This window comes from Zootoca vivipara, chromosome 11, assembly GCF_965207765.1.
Source record: "Zootoca vivipara chromosome 11, rZooViv2.hap1.1, whole genome shotgun sequence".
NCBI lineage: Eukaryota > Metazoa > Chordata > Lepidosauria > Squamata > Lacertidae > Zootoca > Zootoca vivipara.
Genome location: NC_142594.1, coordinates 52,551,337 through 52,575,323, shown reverse-complemented (window position 1 = coordinate 52,575,323; position 23,987 = coordinate 52,551,337). Strand labels below are relative to the sequence as shown.

Here is a 23,987-nt window from a genome sequence, read left to right as displayed (position 1 = left end):
TAGCCGGAAATGGACGGGCCAGGCGCGTTTGTTGTGGTGGACGCCGCTTCCTTCGCTGCCTGCGCGGCCGCTGTGACGGCGAGGCCCCGAGGGGAGAAGGCGAGGTGAGGCGAGAGCCCCGAGAGGGTCAGGGGCCTCGGGGAATGGGGCGGGCAGAGGCCGTTGACTGAAGGAAGCGTGTTGGTCACACCCCAGGGGTGACCGTCGGAAGGGGGCGCGGCAAGCGGAACCGCGAGGAGAGTGAGAGGGGGACCTGGTTGGGACGGAGCCGGTGGTGCTGAAGGGGGAATGGGCGCAATTCTCTGGGTGGCTCTCTGTCCCCGCGAAGCCTACCTCACGGGGCTGTTGTGAGGCTGAATGGGAGAAAGGAGGAGGGGTCGTGTGCGCCACTCTCGGCTTGAAGGGCGTGAAACAAATTGCATGAATAAATCCCTCACACACACTCTCTCTGTAGCAAATGCCGTGTCGGATTTCGTATAAGCTAAACAAGCTATAGCTTAGGGCCCCACTCTCTTGGGGCCCCCAAAAAAATTTAAAGGGAAAAAAATACCCTGGATGTACATTTCTAGACTATAAGATACACTTCTTAATTGTATTTCGGTTCAACAATTACTTTGATAAAATGCATTTTTGTTATGTGCAAATGGCTTGAGATCATAGAATCATAGAGTTGGAAGAGACCACAAGGACCATCCAGTCCAACCCCCTGCCAAGCAGGAAACACCATCAAAGCATTCTTGACATATGGCTGTCAAGCCTCTGCTTAAAGACCTCCAAAGAAGGAGACTCCACCACACTCCTTGGCAGCAAATTCCACTGTCGAACAGCTCTTACTGTCAGGAAGTTCTTCCTAATGTTTAGGTGGAAGCTTCTTTCTTGTTGTTTGAATCCATTGCTCCGTGTCCGCTTCTCTGGAGCAGCAAATGCCTATTAGATACCTATTAGGTCCGTAAATTACCATATAACATATATTCAACACAAAAAAACAGTGACAGTTTGTTTTTGAAAAAGGACAGCTGGGCATATAAAGGGCCCCATTACCTTCAGTAACTTACCGGGTAGGGACTCATCAAACCTACATCCAGCCCTGAGCAAATGGGACATACATTATAAGATGGCAAGCATGCTGGTCCTAATGAAGTCCGTACTTATTAATTTTGACGCATATTATCCCCGTTTCCGTGCCTGAAGCCTTTGTCATGCTGGTGAAACAAGCCAGGAGTGTACAGTACTTTAAAAAAAGCAAAGGAGCAGCAAGGAAACCCACCACAGAAACAGAACGCACCAGAAGAAAACACACCCAATTTGTGAGGCTTTTGAATCATTTATTTATTTAATTCATAAAACTAAATCATTTATTTATTTAATTCATAAAACTTAATACATCACTTGATTGTAAAACAAAACAAACCCTCAATGAGGTGTATGAAAAGATAAGGCAATAAAGCTGATAACAATTTACCTTAAGACATACAAAAAGTTAAAATAAGCGTGTGGGTAGGCTGCTCTAATTAGCAGACAGATGTCTACAACCCATGGGAACATAGGAAGGCACTTGTCTGGCTCAGTGTTTCTTCCTACACTGACTGGCAGCAGCTCTCCAGTGTTTGAGATGGGAGTCTTTCCCAGCCCTACCTAGAGATACCAGGAATTGAACCTGGGGCTTCTTGTAAGCGCAAAGCAGATTCTCCACTATGGAACTGGGACCAAGGGACTCTGGGCCTTTTCTGGCGGGCAGGGGAGGGGGAAGGGGCATTTTTGTAGAGTTAGTAGGGCTGTCATTGTCAGATCAAAAAAAACTATGCCTGTGTAGCCAAGGCTGGGAGATGAGTAAGTGGATCCTTGCAAATAGGTATGGTGCGCAGTGTTCAAGGTAGACGGATTGTTAGATGGAGTCCCTCAAGTTACTTATTTCGGAAAGGGTGATGGAAGAGGAATTTGTCAGGTTAGAAAGTCACTGTGAGTGGTTGGCACCCTGTGTAATGGGGTGGTTTGAGGAGACTTCTGTAGGGATTCTGAGAACTTGAGGAATTCAAAGCTAAGTGTAACCGAGGAACAGGAATTTTCTCAAGTGTAATGCATCTTTTCTAATCTTTTCTTTTCTCTTATGTGTTTTATAATTTTGTAAACCATCCTGGAAGCTGTACTGAAGAGTAGTAGTATACAGATCATAAAGCAGTACAGTGGTGCCTCGCTAGACGAAATTAATTCGTTCCACGGGTCTTATAGCGAAAAATTCGTCTAGTGAATGCCATAGGAATGCATTGAATTTTTTTTAAAAAAATTTGCCCATAGGAACGCATTAATTGAATTTCAATGCATTCCTATGGGAAACCGCGATTCGCTAGACGAATTTTTTGTAAAACGCATTCGTCTAGCGAGGCAAGCTCCGCTCGAAAAATCCTTTCGTTAAGCGGAAATTTCGTTAAGCAGGGCATTCGTTAAGCGAGGCACCACTGTATTTTGTGGGGGGTGGGGAGATATATTTTTATTATGGATTAAATTTCTATACCGCCCTTCATCTGAAGATCATGGGTTGGTTTACAATATGAAGGCAACACTATGGAAAGGGTATTTAGATAGTTTTGAACTGTAGATGGGGAAAGAGCGGCTTAAAATGGGGGGGGGATGTATTGGTTTAAGGTGTAGATTAGCTTGTTCTGGATAAAGTGTGTGTAAAAATCTAATTTGAGGAGGGATCCTGTTGCTGCAGAACTGCTGATGTTTGGAAGGAAAGGGTGGGCAAGCAATGAGTTCATTTAGTGCTACCTGTATGCCCTGGTATTCATAACAATGCATTCGGTGCCCATTTAGAACTGGATATATATATGAACCTGCTGGGATTAAAGAGCTTTTCAATGTCGGCAGGATTAAAGAGCTTATCAAGCTCTAAACAGAACATTAACATGTTACCTTAAGTTGTTAGGAACGGCATGTTCATCCTGAAAACAGCCTGCAGACAACTGAGATTCATTGAGGAAAGTTCATCGTTGGAATTATCCTTTGGAACCTGGCTGAAGTCTTGTGCAACGTGGTGGATTATTTATCTTTTAAGATTAGACAGGGGTATAGTTATGCTCTTGTTCTATAGACTGTGGTGTGTGGTTAAAAATGTGGTTTATTTTTCTTTTCTTTTACAAAATATGACAAACGTAACCCACTAACAGTGCTACATGTGTTCTTTAGCCTTAGGACACTTGCAGAGAGGAGTAGATAGTTCTAATAATAATAATAATACTAATAATACTTTTAGGGACCCAGGTGGCGCTGTGGTTAAACCACTGAGCCTAGGGCTTGCTGATCAGAAGGTCGGCGGTTCAAATCCCTGTGACGGGGTGAGCTCACGTTGCTCGGTCCCAGCTCCTGCCAACCTAGCAGTTTGAAAGCACATCAAAGTGCAAGTAGATAAATAGGAACCCCTACAGCGGGAAGGTAAACAGCGTTTCCATGTGCTGCTCTGGTTTGCCAGAAGCGGCTTTGTCATGCTGGCCACATGACCTGGAAGCTGTATGCCGGCTCCCTCGGCCAATAATGCGAGATGAGCGCGCAACCCCAGAGTCGGTCACGACTGGACCTAATGGTCAGGGGTCCCTTTACCTTTAAATAATACTTTTATTATTTGTATGCTACCCATCTGACTGGGTTGTTCCAACCACTCTGGGCGGCTCCCAACAGAATATTATCCTCACTTGAAATGACAGCCTACTGGAATTTAAAACCAAAATCAAACCCACCCCTGTTGCACTTTCAGAAAAGACACTTCTTCCTGAACTTCCCTGGTGATAAAGATCTTTGCTTTTTTGTGTGTGTTTTCAGTGTGAGCGCACAGTGTTTATTGTCACTGAGCTTTTTTGAATTTCTTTCCCTTTCGATATATTTTCTTAAATTTGATGTGTAAAAGTAAATAAACAGAATATATTATTCACGGGTCCTTCACTGAATCCCTCTGCTTACTTAGGACCCCCTGACCAGCACCTTTTCAGTTGTGGCACACCAACTCTGGAATGCTCTCCACAGCTCGGTGATGTCTTTTCATTGCCATGTGGCGTTCAAAAATTCATTAATTATTTTATCTGTTGTTACTCTTATAGTCCACCTTTCCTCCAAGGAGCCATACGTGGTTCTCCAGTGTGGAGCTCTGCATTGCTTTCCGTAGAATCATAGAATGGTAGAGTTGGAAGGGACCCCGAGGGTCATCTAGTCCAACCCCCTGCAATGCAGGAATCTCAGCTAAAGCATCCATAACAGGTGGCCATCCAACCTCTGCTTAAAAACCTCCAAGGAAAGAGAGTTCATAACCTCCTGAGAGGTTGCACAGTTCCACTTTTAGTCAGACTTGGGGAAAAACAACAACACATTGTTCCTGCTGTTTTATGCTTCTCTCTCTCTCTCTCTCTCTCTCTCTCTCTCTCTCTCTCTCTCTCTCTCTCTCTCTCTCTCTCTCTCTCTCGTGTGTGTGTATGTATTGTAACTCTTCGTTTTAAACCGTGTTGGCCGCGGTGGGAGGTTTTGCTCAAGGGGAGCAAATGAGTACATTGAGTAAACGAAATACTTATTTCCAGGTTGCCCCCATGAGTTCTCCTGTGGAGGATGTCCATGATCCTCTTTGCCTGCGTGGTTCGGGTGAGGGATGGACTTCCACTCTCCGCCTCCACGGACTTCCACCTAGACCAGGACTTCTTGGAATGCAGGAAGAGACTCAAGACCTTGTCGTCCATTCTGACACAGTATCCAGAGCGTGGGACAGCCAAAGAATGTGACCTCAGTATACAGTAAGTCATGTTTCAGCTTGAGAGAAATGTAGGTTTCCCCTGAAATTGCCTTGATGGGTACGTTCATAAGTGTTCCCTTGATAGCAACATTTTATTTATGCATTTACACAATTTGTACTCTGCTTCATTAAAATATATATCTACAGTTACTAGAAAAGGCATGGTAATAAAATCCCAGCTAAAATTCAAGAGATGCATAGTGTCACAATCTGAAAAACAAAAGAAAACAACAACCTACAGCCATCAGGGAAAGCCTGAATAAACTGGATTTTTAAAGTGGATGAACATGCTGTGATTGATGCCTCTTAGATGACATGTGCGACTTGTAGAGCGTGTTGAATTTTTCGAATTCCAAAACTGAGGGGTGCTAAAGTCAAGTAGGGCATCTGGCCAAGCCTCTCTGTAACCTCTTTCTGCTTATAACCTTGTCCAAGGTTACTTCCTGATAACATGCAAGTTAAGCACACATCCATAGCTGTGGTCTCTGATACCAGCAAGCTCAGCAAAGGGTAGTGTTTTTACAACTCTGGTCAGAAGCCTACCCCCTGCATATTGAGAGATATTCTTTAAAATCAGTGGAAATGTAAGGCTCACAATCTGTTTCAGGCAAGGGATGCAGTTATGTGCTTGAGCAGCAAACTGTTACAGGAGCCTCCTACACACGAGTAGGACCTTGGCAAACAAACATGCCCAACTGGCATGTTCTTTCCCTCCTGGTCAATTGTTCGGGAGCTTCAAAAGCTTTCTCCAACCCGAACATCACAGCGACTGATGCCTTGGAGACATCAGCACACTTAGGGATCCCCCGAGTCTTCGCAGTTTGCGTAACAGTTGTCAGCAACTCAACATTTTGGCTAATCTATGTTTATTTACATATAATATACTCGGAGCCAGTGTGGTGTAGTGGTTAAGAGCGGTAGACTTAACCGGATCTGGTGAACTGGGTTCGCGCCTTCGCTCCTCCACATGCAGCTGCTGGGTGACCTTGGGCTAGTCACACTTCTTTGAAGTCTCTCAGCCCCACTCACCTCACAGAGTGCTTGTTGTGGGGGAGGAAGGGAAGAGGAGATTGTTAGCCGCTTTGAGACTGCTTCGGCTAGTGATAAAGCGGGATATCAAATCCAAACACTTCTTCTTCTTCGGAGCACTGCAGCATGGCTCCCTCTCTGGCATCAGACAGCAAAGAGGAAAAAAAAACAAAGGACCATAATCCCATTTCAGGAAACACAGTAACACAAGCATCCTGTCTCCTTCATTCCCACTCTGTGGAATGTAAACATACACCGTCATGTGATAGACAACAAACCCATGATTGCAGACACAGGGAATAAATCTCATACAGTGTTGGGATTCTAGGTGTGGAGCTGTGACTGCAGCTGTTGGTGTTTTGTGTGTGTGTGTGTGTGTGTGTGTGTGTGTGTCTTTTGCTGCTCTGGTACCTTAGTTAAGTTTGTGTCTGGTGCTTGTAGTGAATCCTGGATTTTTCTTCTTCTCAGCTTTCATTCTTCTGGAGACGTGGCCTGCATGGGGATTTGCACCAGCAGTTTCCCAGCTGCCATGGCGTTCTGCTTTCTGGAAGAGCTCCAGTGGGAGTTTGCCACTACCTATGATGCCACCAGTGTGGGCCTGGCTTCCAGACCGTATGCTTTTCTAGAATTCGGTGCGTACCATGCTTGCTCTGTCTCTCTCCCTCCTCCTCTGCCTCCTCTTCAGGAATTGGTAGCAAGCATCGCATTTCAAACAAATCAAGAAGCCCGGCTAACATTCTGCCGTATACTTGCTGATATATCTTAATGCCCCTAACCTCAATTGATGGTATCTGCCAGAGAGGAAGCATAGCGATAACCATCCTGCCCAAACAGTGGAATAATCTCTTTATTTGTGATACTTATTTGGGGCTGAACATTTTGCACACATATGTGGTGTTGGAGTATTTAATAATAATAATAATAATAATAATAATAATAATAATAATAATAATAATAATATATTATTATTTGTACCCCGCCCATCTGGCTGGGTTTCCCCAACAAATCCAACAAAGATTTAAAATACATTAAAGATTTAAAATACATTATTCAAGAACTTAAGACCATCCAAGTTAGGTTCATTTGCTTCAGATGAGCTGCTTGTTCAGTGAAAGCAGCAGTTCTTAATTTTGTGTGTCCTCCTCTGCATAATAATATAAGAAGGTCCCTGCTGGTTCTGGCCAGTGGCCCACCTAGTCTGGCATCCTGTTCTCACAGTGGTTAACCAAATGCCCATGGGAAGCCTGCAGGCAGGACCTGAGTGCAACAGCCCTCTCTCCCCACTTGTGATTCCTAGGAACTGGTAGTCAGAGGCCTACTGCCTCCAATGGTGGAAGTAGGTCATTGCCACCGTGCAAGCAAGACCCTCTCTCCCAGTGATTTCTGATGGATGTACTTGTGTACTTCCAGTAGCCCTATGGTAGTATCAGGTGGTCAGTGCTTCTCTCCCCACCCTGGCCAGCCCTGGGAAGGTACATTCCTTATTGCCTTCTCTTGCAAGTAGCTAGCACTTATTCCATGGAAGCTGTGGCACATTTGACCAGGCTGCATCTATTCTGCACCAAATGCAAATTCTGTACAAATCCAGCACTCGGAAAAGTTTAGTTCCATGGGCTGCATATGTTTTCCAAAGAAGAGAAGAAGAGTTTGGATTTGATATCCCGCTTTATCACTACCCGAAGGAGTCTCAAAGCGGCTAACAATCTCTTTTCCCTTCCTCCCCCACAACAAACACTCTGTGAGGTGAGTGAGGCTGAGAGACTTCAGAGAAGTGTGACTAGCCCAAGGTCACCCAGCAGCTGCATGTGGAGGAGTGGAGACGCAAACCCGGTTCCCCAGATTACGTGTCTACCACTCTTAACCACTACACCATATTTGCATGCATTTTGTCAGGAGCAGGTCAGGTGTGACATCGCATCAGTGAAGTTAACTCTTTATCCAAAGAAGCAAAACAGCTCAGGAGGCAGGCCTAGTGAGCGCAGCAACCCTTTCTGGTAGTTCTTGCCCTAATGAGGCAGTTGTGAGGACGGAAGGTCCCTGCCTTCCCACCGTCCCCTGAGTCTCCTCCAACCCTGGGTCCTTCCCAAGCAATCTGAGACTTTGTCACCTTGCCTTTTGCTCTGCCCTCTTCACACCTCTTCTGGTTCTGAGAGACCAGCGGGGAGGAGAGCTGGTCACAGCAGGATGGGGTGACCCCCTGGCTTTTTCAGCAGCCTGCCTGATTTTTGCCTCTTGTCCCCCCCCCCCCCCCGGCCGCCTCTGCTTCTGCCTCTGATTCTGGGTTGCTTTCTATCGCAGACTCTCCCTGCTCACTAAACCATGTTACCTCTTCAGCTCCCAATACCTCCTCCTCTCAGTCTGCTCCCTCTTCTCTCTCTCTCCCATCTTCGTCCTACCACCTCTTCCCTTGCTCTGAGCCGCCTTATCTGGGGGGTTGGGGTTGGGGTGTTCCCCAGCGTGTGCCTCCTGCCACTCCTCTGCATCCAGCCAGTCCCATGGCAATTTTCTTCCTTTCAGTGATTGCTTTTCTTGCTTCTCTGATGCAGACAATGTCATTCAAAAAGTCAAAGGCCGTTTCAATTACACAAACTGCGCACAGACGAAGTTCAACTTGGAAAAGATCCAAGAAGAGCTCCTCTTGCGGCCTCCTGCACTTGTGAAGTTGGAAGATGCGGAGCTGAGGAATGGGATTGTGAACGGCCACACGGAGCTCTGCATGGAATCTGGTGAGTCGCAATCCGCAAAGGTGGATTCTTTTGTCAGCCATACTCAGGAGCTGGTTGGATACTTTTACTTGCTAGTTAACTCTACTGCAGTTCACTAATAGTTCCAGCTGATAGGCCGTGGTCACAGCCAAAAATGCAAGAACAAATAAGAGCTTGCAAAGGCATCCTATTCACTTCTGTAATAGTTGTGGCATATTATTTGGATGCTATAGTATCATCAGAATTTTAACGTAAAACTTTAAACACACTAAAAGTGGTTCGCATGACTTGCTTTGTTAAATAACCCTGTTCGGCAGATCAGTATTGTTACCCAGATCTTGATCTCTCAAGAGGGGATACAGGAATAAGTGCTTTGCAAATGATGCTGTGTGGAACTAGTTCAGACACCAGAGTACTTAAGAAACATGAGAGATGGCTGTAAACGTCATAGCAGTGCTCATCAGTCTGTCTTTCTCTCTCATTCCCTTCCTTCTTGAACTGGCCTGAAGCTCCTGCTCACAGAATGCAACCTGTGTCTGCTTTGGGAATCTTATCTCTTGTTCTCAACATTATGTGTGGAGCACTGAATCTCATCCGAGGTGTTCACCTTGCAGAGTATTCATTTCAGGTAACTGGGGAGATGACATGGGGACGAGGAGGCTGGAGATGGGAATTACTTTGGTAGCAGTCCAGACCCCTCCTGGATCAGGCTGGTGGCTCAACTAGTGCAGTATCTTGTTTTCACAGTGGCCAAGATATATATCTTAATGGAAACCCACAAGCAGGGTTGATTTCCAGAATCATGTTTGACATGATGATTTTCTATATTCTGCTGGAAGCTGCCCAGAGTAGCTGGGGAAATCCAGCCAGATGGGTGAGCTATAATCAACAACAACAACAACAACAACAACAACAACAACAACAACAACACAATATAACCTTGCTGGGTTAATGTGGTGATCTTTGTTAAGGGAACATTAGTTGCTTATACAACAGCCATGTGGCTATAAAGGTAATTACTTACGATTCAGATGTCCAAGGTTAGCAACTTCAATTTTTGAGACTTTCTAGTACAGAGTGAAGCTACTATGAACTGTGTGCATGTTAAGCCTCTATGAAAAGAAAATGCACGCACTTTATTTGTTTTTCATGCTGTTTGGTATTGGCTGCTGTTTATACTTTTTGTTATTATCTGATTGCAGCAGAAGCACTTATCATATTTGACTCTGGTTTATATATTTTAACCCACCAACATATGTTGATACGTTTTCTGATAGTTTACTTTATTATACATTTAAAATGTTATAATATCCATATTTTCAACATGAATTATTTATTTGGATCATTACATTACCTTTTGACATTATCGGGCATTTAGACCTTTAATTGTACTGATGCGTTTATTTGCAATTTTTGCTTTCGTGTCATTAGCCACTTTGGGCACATTTTATGTGGGAAAGCAGCATACAAATTAAAATAATAAATGAATACCTGCAAATTGGCCACTGATAAATTTTGACAGGGAACCAACTGCGGAATCAACTTTCAAGACAGTAATGAAACCGGACGACTTTGGGGTTGCGGCGCTCATCTCGCTTTATTGGCCGAGGGAGCCGGCATACAGCTTCCGTGTCATGTGGCCAGCATGACTAGGCCGCTTCTGGCGAACCAGAGCAGCACACGGAAAGACTGTTTACCTTCCTGCTGTAGCGGTACCTATTTATCTACTTGCACTTTGACGTGCTTTCAAACTGCAAACGAGCAACAGGAGCTCACCCCGTCACAGGGATTCGAACCGCCGACCTGATCGGCAAGCCCTAGGCTCAGTGGCTTAACCCACAGCGCCACCCATGTCCCATAATGAAACCAGTAAGAGAGTTAAATAAATATCTAGACTTATTTTACATGTTTTGCCCAGTGGAGCCCCCTGCTCTGTCTTTTTAACAGAGCAAGAGTAACTTTGATATTGCAAAGTGTTCTGTGTAAGTTGAAAGCTAGTCAAATGTGAACCACTTAAACCTGACTCTGTACAAAACAGATGAACTGTTCTATCTCAGAAGAGCTCTTGACATCTTTGATGGGTTTGACGTGAGTGCAAGCGCCATTTCCCACTCAATGGGGCTGTTGTTTGTTTTACAAACTTTAAAAAAAAAATTCTGTGGAATAATTTTGAACTAGAAGAGTACTTTGGTTTACATTTGTTTCTTCAGTGACATGACTCACTGCTTACACAGTCTTAATTGTAAGTTAAATACTGGTTTAGTTCCTTCCTGATTCCGTTGTTTTGAGTGCTGAAGTAATAAAATAAAGACCACTGTGTACCTTCTCGAAACAAATTCATTCAGGCTTGCACACAGTCAGGGAGGCTTTCCAAATGCTTTGTGCCCCCTCCTTTTAGATGCACATGACTTAACACAGATATAGATGGGCAGGCAAGATGGTCTAATAACTTTGTGGACTTATTTGCACCGACTGAGTTAATTTGACCTTCAAATGTCATCTTCCAACAGGAAGACCGCAAAGGAATTGGAAATGTGATAGCATTTCTCCTGCCCTTTGTAGCCTGCTTTTTGTTGGTAAGTATAGTTTCTGTTTTCTTCCCACAAAAACCAGACAAGAAATGATTTACAGTCTTGCATAGAGTCGTAGAGTTGGAAGGGATCCCAAGGATCATCTAGTCTAACCCCCTGCAATGCAGGAATATGCAGGTGTCCCAAATGGGGATCGAACCTGCAACCTCGGCGCTCTTAACCAGCTGAGCTATCCAGCCCAAGGCATGACAGTGAACAGCAACAACTGGGAAAAGATAGACATAATATTTTACAAGGAAAGGAAGAAGCATCATGGACAGAATAATTGCCACAGACAGGAAGAACAAGGATATACAGTGGTCCCTCGACTTACGAATTTAATCCGTTCCGAATGCACATTCGTAGGTCGAAAAGTTTGTAAGTCGAAAAAAGCAGTTTCCCATAGGAATGCATGGAAACGGAAAAATTCGTAAGTTGAGTAAACCGCATCTAAAATTCGTAACTCGAGAAAACCCCATCTAAACCGCAACGGTTTTCCTTTTGGATGTCAGAAAAAACGTAAGTGTGCGGCCATTTTTTTCCATTTGTAACTCGAAATTTTGTAAGTCGAGTACTTCGTAAGTCAAGGGACCACTGTAGTTTGAATGGTTCACCTGTAGATTTTTAAATCATTTAATGTGCCAATACGAATGGAAGTCGATAAAATTGCAGTTGTTGTATAAGGGATTGATATTTTGACTGGAGTGTAATCAGGGTGGATTTGCTTTAAATCAAATCGATTTAAATCATGATTTAAATCACTAGTCAGGAAGACTTGATTTAAATCATTTTTTTACAGAAAGACTCATTCTTTCTGGTATAATCTTAATGTTTACAACCAGAAGAAGTTTTCATTTTTGGAATAATAAATTCTCAGAGTAGTTTTTACAATTACATCAAAAATGACTGATTTGGTTATACTATTAGAAATACAAAGACAGGTAATTATGATATTATTGTTTATATTTGGACAACTTTTCTGCTGTACTTTATTGGAAGGAGAAAAATAATCATTTCCTTAATAACAATTTAAACAATTTACCGGTATTTAACTAAAACAATAACATTATAGCATATGTATCCATGCTTGTTAACTGATGTGGTTAAACGATTAACAAACAAAACAGACTGAGTTTTAGCACACATGAAAAATTTAAAACAAATCCTTATTTCCTGATGAATAGCCTTTGGACTATACTGTAACTTAAATAGAAAACTATCTTTAGAAAGATTTTTCCTCCAAAAGCATTTTATTTTAAAAATCCGATTTAAATAAAAAAAAATCCATTGATTTTTATCCACCCTGAGTGTAATTGAAATTACGGTGATAAGATTTTGGAATGCAGAAATAAAGTAAATCACCAAACTATCAATTCTAGCACGCTGGGGGCCACCTAAATTCTATAATTTGGCATGTAAATGATTGGAATTAGTAATTGTATTATAATTTGGCATTGTTATAATGAGGCTAATGATTGGATTATTGTAATTGAAAACTAATAAAAATTATTATCCGGGGGAAAAGCTGAGCCATCTAGGCTGACATTGTTTATTCACAGGGACATGGGAAGCTACCTACTGTATGCTGAGCGAAGCCATTGGTCTTATCTAGTTTGGCCTGGTCTGTTCCAGGGGTTCTCCGACTGTGGCCCACAAGCCACTGGTGGTCTGTGAGCTTCATTCAGGTGGTCCGCAGTATATCTGTGAAGAACACTGAATTGCATGAAATTCCATGAAATACCGGTACAAATAAAATATCAAAAGTAAAAGAAGCACTAAAAATACAGCATCTGGAACATGTGCATGACAACGGCCTGATAATATTCAGGGCCCAGGGGTCTGCCCAGACCCTTGGCAATTTTCAAGTGGTCCTTGGGAGCAGAAAAGGTTGAGAACCCGCTGGTCTACAATGATTTTCAGTTGTTTGCCAGAGCTTCAAGCAGGATAAATTCTCAGCCCTACCTGGAGAAGCCAGAGATTGGACCTAGGAACTCTTGCATATGAAGCTATGTCCCTTCCTTTCATAGCCTGGTTGCTAAACTTCTCTCTGGTTTTCTTCCTTTTTCAGTGCTGCCTTTACCTGTTCTACAGTTCCGCCAGGAAGATAAAGGTCTTTGTACTTTTCGTCACAGTCTGTCTATGCAACATCTACCTGTATGGTTTAAGGAACATCTGGCAGATACTTTTCCACATAGGAGTGGCCTCCCTTTCTTCCCATCAGATATTGACACGGCAAGTTGTGGAGAAACAGCCAGACTTTGGAGTATGAAAGCGATCACGGAATACCAGCTGCGGGTTGTTTTTTTTTAAAAAAAAATGTCTGGTTTGGGAAAGGGGGTATTTAACGCTGGTCAAAACCAGCTTGTGTAATATGGCGAGGTTTTTTTTTGTCACCCAGCCTTTCCCAGAAGAATGGGTTTTAGCCCACAGTTGTGGGTTTATAGAACCTCAAGGGAACAGGCATAAACGGTGTCCAACATAAGGCAGGCTCCTTCGAGCACCAGTCCTTTTCAGATCAACGCACATACTCTAGAGAATGATCTGGATGTCCTCCCTGGAGTGAAGCAGAGCTGAGGGCCTGATGGGGTCCTTCCTGTTACGGGATTCCGGGAGAAAGATAGGCTGCAATTTCCAGCAACCATAAAACAAATAATCTGATCTGTAGTGTCCTGCAAGCAGAGAGCAGGAGAGCTCTAGACAACAACCCCAGAACATCAGTCCATACCCCACTGGAGAAGGCAAGCCACACAGGGATGGTGATTGTTGTTTTCACGCTGAAAACCCCCCTAAATACGTCCCAGTCGGTTCAAATACCCACACGGCACCACAAAGGCTAGGCTTTCAATTCCCACAAGTGTGGTAACACGGCACCACAAAGGCTAGGCTTTCAACTCCCACAAGTTTAAGACACAGGTAGAGCTAATAGAATGGTTCGTGTTTTTTTTATGGCAAAGATGGCTTTAAATGGTAGGCAGCTTATTGTGACTACGCTAGGGGAGTAGCATCCGATATAGTCTCGAGCGGTAAGATGCAGTTTGCATGCATTTAGGTTAATAGCAATGAACGAGTTTGTATGTATTAGAGGTAACAGGAGGAAAAGGCTAAAGGTAATGGCTCTTTGAAGAGCTGAATAGGAAGGTGGTCCATTGGGGCAAATGAGGCGCTGCCCCACCAGCCTCGGTCTGCCCTCAGCCAGGCCCCACCTGCCTGCTTTCTTGCTCGCAACCTGCCCAGAAACTGACTCCATCTGTCAGCTTCCTCCTCCTCCTCCTCTTTAGTCTCAGTGTTGCTCTTGTGTAACTCGGCAGGAAGGAGGATGGGGGCAAAACTAGCGTTGATTGGTTCTGCCTGTCATTGGCTCTGGCGCCACCTGCTGTTGGGCTTCCAGCCTTCTGCCCTACCAGTCCCAACATGCACCACCATCAGTGGTGTGGATCTTCCTTTGCGAATCATCCAGGTGGACATTCCTTGCACATCCTATTCAGCACTTTTCCTTCCTGGCCTGTGTGTTGCTTGTACAAAGGCACTGAAGGTAGAACAGGGTAAAAAAGAGGTCTGTTGGCAGAACAGACGGGTGGGAGATATCAGCACCAGGCATTGTCTCACTGGTGGGGATCAGGCACCACAAATGAACCCCCCATTTGCTCCCCATGCAGCTTTTAAATAATGACCAGAGTGCAAATTGTTTGCCAGCAACAGCACTGGTTTAGGGTGGCCTCTGGCAACTGGTGCATCTGCTCTGATTCTTAAAGAGTTCTAGTTTTCACTTACTGGTAAGTAAACAAAAATGTTTCTAGTCCTGTGGGCTAAGGAAATGAGACTAAAGAAAGAGATAGTCTTCTGACAAGTCTATAGAGAAGGCCGGGAAACAAGGCTGGGCTCCAGTCCCAGCTTCTCTGCCTTCCTGTCTTGCCGCCCACACCTTTTAAAAAGAAAAAGCAACTCGCTCTATGGCAGGGGCTCCCAATAGCCTCCCTGATGCACTAGCTTTCCGTGAGCAGAAAATTTCCCGAAGGAACTTTCAGTCTCCCTTTCACAGTCTGCCCTGATACAATTCAGGCACATTTATTGAAAATATTTCTCCTCCCCCTGCTGCCACCTTCTGTGCAATCTTAACTTTTATAAGAATATATGATTAATATTAATGGAAGCTATTGCCCTGTAACTGAGAATAGAGCAGGTTCTCTCTCTCTCCCTCCCTCCTGATACTCTTATTGCAGCTCACTGGATGTATTTAAGATTTGTGAACAGAGTTTAATTTCAGAGCATGCACTTTCTAAAGCAGTAACGAGAACCTGTGCTCCTCTCAGCCTCTACTGCGCTGTATAGTCCGGTATTTAATGTGTAGAGATATGCCAGCATTTACACCATTTGTGAACCCTTTTGATAACTTTTGGAACAAAGTTTATCGTGTAAAGTTTTGATGCAGTTTTTCTCGGTGACGGATTTAAGATGTTTTACAGGATACTCTCTTACTTGTGATAGTTTGGGCTTAGAGTCATTTGTTGGACTGCACTGCCACCGAGCAAACCAGTCCCACATCCATCTTCACTGCATTTCCTGCAGGACTTAGCCCCCTACTCAGGATTTTGTATTTTCCCTCTTGACTTGGGGGAGAGAAAGGATGGAGAGAATTAACTTTCTTAGTCTGCACATAGCTTGAGATGAAAACTGAAGAAACTAATAATTCTCTAAAATCTATTGGTAGCTCATACTGAGACTTCATTGCTTATTTAATAGCTGACATCCACCTCGAGTCACAAAAAACAACTCACAATCATCTCCTGCTTCCCCTTCACTACCAAAAGCATTGCCTCTCCTCTGCCTGCTTTCCCAAATACATCCTGTTCCCCTTCTAATTTCAGCATATCTGTGAAATGCGCTCCATCTGTGTTTTCATTATTTTTTTCTTAAAAGGAAAGGTCTTCAAAACTTAGCCTGTGACCCTCAGCAAGCTTAGAGATTATCCAAAGAGTCAGAAAAATCTCTTGGTACAGTGATTGGGTGGGGATGGCGTTTTTGAATGAAGCAACGCACAAACTCCCTTCAGGATAGAAAACTAGCATGCCAGAAAGTGCATTTCTCTCTCCTTTTTAGGAACAGGCTTTTTTCTTTTCACCTGTGGGGCATTCACACAAGTGGATGATTCCTTCTCGAATTGTGTAATTACTTCATGCATGGAAGCGTCGCAGGAAATCAGTGGGGTTTCTTTTCAAGGCAATGCCTTTGGCGTTCAGGCTGGGCCTGTGCCAACCCCTATACAGATTTCCACAGGACACAGGGGAATCCAAAGGGGCAAATGCAGGGCAAAGGTTTGTGCAATGTGGGTAACCAACTGCACAGCTAGTTCCGTGCTTCCACCTGGGGCCCCTTGGCTGGTTCAAAGGTGGCACTGCTGTCGGTCAGCCACTTCCATTCTGGCGATCTGCAACCTGCAGGGAAGCCACATACGCAGTGCAAAGTGCTTTATGGCCTTGCTTTTCCCTGCAGAATCTTAGCCCAGTGTGCTTACTGCCTCCTGGTTTTAAAGATTGGGTAAAGGGCTGCCCAAATCAACCTCAAGGCGAGCCAAGGATTGCCAGGCCGAAGCCTACAGCCCCACCCTCTTGACCATAACAGCCATTCTTTATTTTGATATTGTGTCTTTTAACAAAGGAGGAAGTGCAAGTTTGATATGCTGTTTTCACATATTTTGAGTTGGGTTTTTTTTTAAAAAAATTTTTTAAAGGGCATGTGCTAAGCTGATTGGGGAAATTAATGAGACATAACTCAGTCAGTAGAGCATGAGAATCTCAGGGTCGTGGGTTTGAGACCCACACTGGGGGAAAAGATTCCTGCATTGCCTGGGGTTGGACTAGATGACCCTCGAGGACCCTTCCAGCTCCGCAGTTCTTTGATTCTATGAGCCTAGTTCTCACTGAGGTGGTCTGCGTCTGAGTTTGTCTACGGGTGGGGGCTTTCCGGGTGGAAATTTCCCCAATGCTAAATAAATTCCCTGCTCATGAAAAACCAGCGTGTAAGGGAGAAGGCTAGAGTAGAACCCTTCTCCTAACAACTTCGTGAGATGGTTTCTTTTGCTTAATGAAATGTTTTTATCATGTGAGCCCCACAACTTACGGTCTGAAGCGGCAGAACCCAGATGTGGAGTTGATCACATTACTGAACGCCGGGTCTTTACAGCAGTGATTGGAACAATTTCCCCGTCTTGCTGCTATGCCATTACTGTACAGTGGTACCTCTTCTTACGAATGGAGCTTCGTCCGTAAGTAGAGGTACCACTGTACTTGTAAATCGCTTAGAAGGAACTCTGGCAATCAAATGGTATCTCTGTGGTTTTATTTTTGTACCCTAATATTTGGTGGTCTTTCAGGGGAACACATTTGCCGTCCAGACTGTCCATGCTATCTGTCCTCAGCGCGTCTCTCAACAAGGCTCAAGCCACCTATTTTTTTCTGAGTTAATATTATGACTACTCCACCGTATTTCTGCTTTTATTATGTTCACTTCTGAGCAGCTGGCAAGAGGCGACTGTCTGTGAGAGAACAATTCCTCCTGCCGATGAAGTACAACACCGGCTTCCCATTTGCTGTGTAAACTGTTACAAGAGTGTCCCAGCAGGCTCCTGATATTAGCAGCCATTAGAGATTTACAGTGGTACCTCTACTTACGAATTAAATGTGTTCCGAACGCACATTCGTAAGTCAAAAAAAATTGTAAGTCGAATCCCATAGGAATGCATTGGGATGAAAAAAATCGCAAGTAGAAGCAACCCTATCTAAAAATTCGTAAGTAGAAAAAATCCTATCTAAACCGCATCCAAGATGGCGGACGGAGCTCCATTCGTAAGTAGAAACATTCGTAAGTAGAAACATTCGTAAGTAGAGTTATTCGTAAGTAGAGTTATTCGTAAGTAGAGTTATTCGTAAGTAGAGGTACCACTGTATCTTGTTTACGTAACGGGATTATATCCAACCAAGTTTTATTCAAAGTAGATCCATTGAATTGAATGGACCTAAGTTAACCGTGCACATTAATTTAATTGGATATGATTAGCATTGTATACAACTCAAACCAACAAATCGATTATTTAAAACCATGCTGAAAAGGGGCAGAGTTAAGAATGTATTTTGAAAAGGACCCATATAGGATGGTTTTGTGCAGCTTTAGAAAATGATGCCCATTCCTGCTTCCTCATTCCACACTTGGGTTTTGTTTTAGTAACAGCCAACTAATGCCACATTTCAATTTGTAAAATTAACAGGAAGGTTAGGATTTTAAGCAAGCTCCCATCCCCTTTTTATTTTCAAACCAAAGAGATTCCTCATACTTTTTTTGCGTGTCGAAAAAGACGTACCATTTTTCTGAAGATGTTTTTGCACTGTATTATAAAAAGACTGATCTTTCGTCGCTGTCGAAGTCAAAAATTTTTTGCATGAGTGTACATATGTATATAAACTAACGGACAATTAAAAGTCAAACAATAAATGGCCTTTTTGTAATTACTTGTGACCTGTGATTTGTACAGCATAGAGTTGGTAAGTCCTGCCTCTTTCATAAGTCCTCTTGGAACTCTCCAGGGTCCTGAAAGAACTGTAGGTCCAGCCTTCAGCTCTGCATGTAAGGGACGCTCTTGTGGCTGGTCAAAACCGATGAAGGGGAGCTTGGAAAACAGGGTTGTCGGATGCCCACAAGTGTTATGGGAGAGGAAGAAAAAACCTCTCTACACACTTTCTCCTTGCAATGCATAATTTTATCAACTTCTGTCATGCCACTTCCTAAAAACTTCCATCTCTCTCTCTCTCTCTCTCTCTCTCTCTCTCTCTCTCTCTCTCTCTCTCTCTCTCTCTCTCTCTCTCCCTCTCCCTCTCCCTCTCCCTCTCCCTCTCCCTCTCCCTCTCCCTCTCCCTCTCCCTTTCTCCTCTAACCTCCCAAAAGCAACCTGTAGTCTGACCTAGTAAAAAGCAGCTTCCTATTTGCCAGTGTAGCCAGCGTTGCCTACTCTGCCTGGCAGTGGCAATTCTGGTTCTTTTAGAGAAATAACTTCTTTTCCCCCCTCTTTTTTTTCTTTCGCAATTTATCTGTGTTGTTTTGATTTGTACAAACCACCTTGAGTCCTGGTCTGGGGTAAAGGCAGGATTTAAATAACTATTATTATAATAATCTTTCCTACCAGCTGCCCCCTGTTCCTTTTTATCTGAAGCTGCAGGGTTCTATTTATATTTGTTTATGTATAAGCATTTTTTAACCCATGTTTCCATAGAGTATATCAAGGCAGCTTACGCCGAGCAAAATAATAAAATCAGCCTACAAACATAGGAGCCAACTCCTAGGGGCCAAGGCCCCCTCAGCCCCTCCCAATAAAATATTTGAGGGGGCTTGGCTCCCCTAACGATGATGGGCATTGCCATTCAAACAGTGCTTGTGTGCTGTACCTTGTGTTCGATTATGCAGGGCGGGGCTTCCCTGCCCCCCCCATATTTTATTTCAGTTGCTTGGGACCCTTGTATCTATGGGACCGCCTCTCCTGGTATGCCCCGTGGAGGACCTTAAGGTGCACAAACAACAATATTCTGGAGATCCCGAGCCACAAGGTGGCTAGATTGGCCTCTACTAGGGCCAGGGCCTTTTCAGTATTGGCCCGAACTTGGTGGAACGCTCTTTCACAGGAGACCAGGGCCCTGCGGGATTTGTCATCCTTCCGCAGGGCCTGCAAGACAGAGCTGTTCCGCCTGGCCTTTGGGTTGGACTTAGTCTGACCCCTGCATTTTTCCTCCCTCATGGCTTGAATTTATGGACAACTCAAAATGAGGCTGCATTTTAAATTTTAATACTGTATTTTAATCTGTATTTTAATTAATTGCTTTTTATGTTTTATTGTAATTTTATTGGTGTCAGCCGCCCTGAGCCCGGTTCTGACTGGGGAGGGCAGGGTATAAATAAAAATTTATTATTATTATTATTGCCAAATACCCTGCCTACAAATACCCATAAAGCATAAAAATCCGAGAATTCATCAGTAGATACTGGTTGGTGAAAAGGAAAATTGCATGTTGTGAAGCCCTGGAAAAATGGCGACGGTGGTTCCTGGTGAACGTCTACTAGCAGGTAGTTCCACAGGGCAGCACCTGCCATGCTAAAGGCCTGGTCCCTAGTGAAGGCTGACCGAACCTTAAGGTATGGGGAACCACAAAAAGTGCCGCACCAGGGGATCTCGGAGGTGGAGGTGGAGCCGAAGGAGTCGGGCAGCCTTTTTCTTTGGTCCAATGTCATTTAGACCCCTGTGAATTAATTACGGCATTGAACTTGGCACTTTCTTCATGCAAAGTGTGGGATGTGATACATAAGTAGCAGTCAAGTACAACATTCCTTGTTTTCCTAGAGTGGACATGCGAGGGAATGTTTAGTCCAGCCAGTTGAAAACTTCCTGTTTCCTCCTGGCTGGGGCATACTTTGCATGTGACTGAATGTGGGCGTGACCTTACCTGCCCAGGTAACAAAAGGGCACACCCCCTCTCTTTGATTCCTCCTTTTCCATCTTCCTTTGTTGTGTGAACTGCAGTTTGCAGTCACTGCGATTAACCTCCGTATGGGGTAGATCCACACGTCCATATTTGTAACTATATTTGTCTGCCTTCAGGGATCCAACTGTGAACTGATGATGTGAGTAAACCTCTTTTTATATACTTTACACAAGATTAAGAGGGATATAAGGGAACTTACCTGGACCCAGGTGGCGCTGTGGGTTAAACCACAGAGTCTAGGGCTTGCTGATCAGAAGGTTGGCGGTTCGAATCCCTGCAACGGGGTGAGCTCCCGTTGCTTGGTCCCAGCTCCTGCCCACCTAGCAGTTTGAAAGCACATCAAAGTGCAAGTAGATAAATAGGGACCGCTCCGGCGGGAAGGTAAACGGCGTTTCCGTGTGTTGCTCTGGTTCGCCAGAAGCAGCTTTGTCATGCTGGCCACATGACCCGGAAGCTGTCTGCGGACAAACGCCGGCTCCCTCGGCCTATAGAGCGAGATGAGCGCCGCAACCCCAGAGTCGGACACGACTGGACCTGATGGTCAGGGGCCCCTTTACCTTTAAGGGAACTTACCAGGAACCTAATATTGAGAGGCTTACACAAGCCTGCAGCCAGCTATCTGCTGTGCATTTAAAAAGGGAATGTAAAACTCTGCTAAGTTATAGAACTTGCTATTGATATCCTCTCCTGCCTTCCTGAACATTCCCACACAAAGCATGCGTTTTGCCACTGAGCTACCGTCGTCCCCCAGTTTTCCTTTATTAGATCCTGAATGAATTGTTCCAGATCCCTTCGTGTGTTCGATCTGTTTCCCTCTCGGTCCCGCACCTCCCGTCACTCCGAAAAAGAAAGCGGGGCCTGGATGCACTCAGTGGTTCTTCCAGATATCTGTATGTGCAACACTCCTGTCGCTTCTCTTGTTTGAGCTTGTGAAACAGGCGCACTGGTTGATGTCGGCAGAGGAAGCAATTAGGGGCAGCTTTTCCTTTTGAAGTTTTGGATAAAAGCGGCCTGGGCGCGTTCCAACCATCAGAAGTGAAGCGCCACACACAGAGGGAAATGGGGAGTTTAAAATATTTCTGAGAACGGTTGGAAGTTTTGAAGCACGCTGCACCGCTGTGAAATTGAAAGGCACATGGGATGTTACTGGCTACTGAGGAAAGAGCTTGAGAGGCCACAGAATAATATAATAATGCTATTTCAGTGAACTCCACCCAGGAGACACTTTTAACCCAAACAGGCGTTTGGGGACACCTTGTGACCCACCTTTGGGGATCAGGCTGTGACACTGGCGGGCCCCAACCCACTGGTCTGTAGGAATTCTGTGCATTGCATTCTGTGCATTGCAGTGTCGCCCACAAATTGATTTAAATCACAATTTAAATCACTAGTCAGTAAGACTTGATTTAAATCTTTTTTTTTTTTTTTACAGAAAGACTAATTCTTGCTGGAATAATCTTAATACTTACAACCAGGTGAAGGTTTCATTTTTGGAATAATAAATTTTCAGAGTAGTTTTTTTTACCATTGTATCAAAAATTGCTGATTTGGTTATACTATTAGAAATACATTGACAGATAATGATGAAATTATTGTGAGGTTTAATAAGTTAACTGTTTATATTTGGACAACTTTTCTCCTGTACTTTATTGGAAGGAGAAAAATAATCATTTCCTTAATAACAATTTAAACAATTTATTTAACTAAAACAATAACAGTCAGTCAGTCAATGTTTATTACGGCAAACAGCCAGCATATTAAACCAGAAATTCTGCATAATTCTCTACATAAACAATAAAAACGACTGATATGGGGTTTTAACAGTCAATATACTAATTGAATATATAATACTTAAAATACAGGTCCAGCGGAATAAAACACCATAAAAGAATAAGAGATTTAACTGAGAACTGTGGCAGCAATATCATCATCGGAAGGCAGGACAAATTGTTATAATATGTTATTCTATAAAAGAGATTTACATTTTACTAAAACAATAACATTATAGCATCCATTATAGTATCCATGTTTGTTAACTGATGTGGTTAAACAATTAAAAAAAACAAAATACAAAAAACCCCGAGACTGAGTTTTAGCACACATGAAACACTTAAATCCTTATTTCCTGATGAATAGCCTTTGGACTATAATGTAACTTAAATAGGAAACTATATTTAGAAAGATTTCCCCCCCCCCAAAAGCATTTTATTTTAAAAATCCAATTGAAATAAAAAAAAAATCCAATTGAAATAAAAAAATCTGATTTTTATTATATATATATATATATATATATATATATATATATATATATATATAATCATTGCTTTTTATCCTCCCTGTCCACAGAAAGGTAAAGGTAAAGGGACCCCTGACCATTAGGTCCAGTCATGACCAACTCTGGAGTTGCAGCGCTCATCTCGCGTTATTGGCCGAGGGAGCCGGCGTACAGCTTCCAGGTCATGTGGCCAGCATGACTAAGCCATAGGCTAAAAGGCAGGAAAGCCACTCTCCCTGCCCCCCCCCCCAGCTCTCCAGCCGTGACATGTGATTAAAATAAATGTCTTGGTGCAAAAGAACCTGGGGGAACTCTTCTGCATAATGTCGTCTTGGGCAGCAGAGGGCAGTGTCACACCAACCATCAACACACGGGCAAGGTAGGGCAGAGAAGGGATGGAGAATTACCCAGATGATCTCTGCTTTGTCTTTCTGCTATTAATATGAGGATCGGGTGATGATGCTTGCTGATGCTGGTTACATTTATTACCCACCTGTCCCTAGCAGGTGTATAAATTTTATCGATTAATAAATGAATTCCTTGCAGACATTTCCTTGCAGTGCCTGGAGACAGACAGTGGCCAGAGGAGGAAGCGCAGAGAGACGAAATGCTGTAATTATTATTATTATTATTATTATTATTATTATTATTATTATTATTATTATATTATTTATACCCCGCCCATCTGGTTGGGTTTCCCCAGCTACTCTGGGCAGCTCCCAACAGAATTAAGAGTGCAATAGAACATCGAACATTAAAAGCTTCCCTAAACTGGGCTGCCTTCAGATGTCTTCTAAAAGTCAGATAGTTATTTATTTCCTTGACATCTGATGGGAGGGGGTTCCACAGGGTGGGCGCCATCACCGAGAAGGCCCTCTGCCTGGTTGCATCTGCAGCAGGACAATCAGACACCTTCATCCGTGCCAGCTGTAACAAAATTGTGTGTGTGTGTGTGTGTGTGTGTGTGTGTGTGTGTCTCCAAACAATTCTCAGCGCTGTTAACAAACTACAATTCCCATGATTCTTTGAGGCAAGCTATGACTGCTAATGCCGTCTCGTAGTGCTTTAAATATATAGTACTGGAGATCAAGGCTGCACACCCACCCATAAATTTAA

General features: G+C 43.6%; 1 protein-coding gene across 2 annotated transcripts; it reads left to right on the top strand.

The window, feature by feature from the left end:
• The first annotated feature begins 15 nt into the window (after positions 1-15).
• Positions 16-18,574, top strand: SEC22C (SEC22 homolog C, vesicle trafficking protein). 2 transcript variants are annotated; one of them, XM_035129785.3, is made up of 7 exons: positions 16-104; positions 4,563-4,772; positions 6,269-6,432; positions 8,347-8,526; positions 9,015-9,133; positions 11,016-11,081; positions 13,144-18,574. In XM_035129785.3, the coding sequence occupies exons 2-7, from the start codon at positions 4,591-4,593 to the stop codon at positions 13,342-13,344; spliced, it is 912 nt and encodes a 303-aa protein (XP_034985676.3). In that variant the 5' UTR covers positions 16-104; positions 4,563-4,590; the 3' UTR covers positions 13,345-18,574. The 2 variants fall into 2 exon arrangements, with proteins under 2 accessions (XP_034985676.3, XP_060136927.2); XM_060280944.2 differs by lacking the exons at positions 11,016-11,081; positions 13,144-18,574 and adding an exon at positions 10,028-10,431.
• Positions 18,575-23,987: the final 5,413 nt, after the last annotated feature.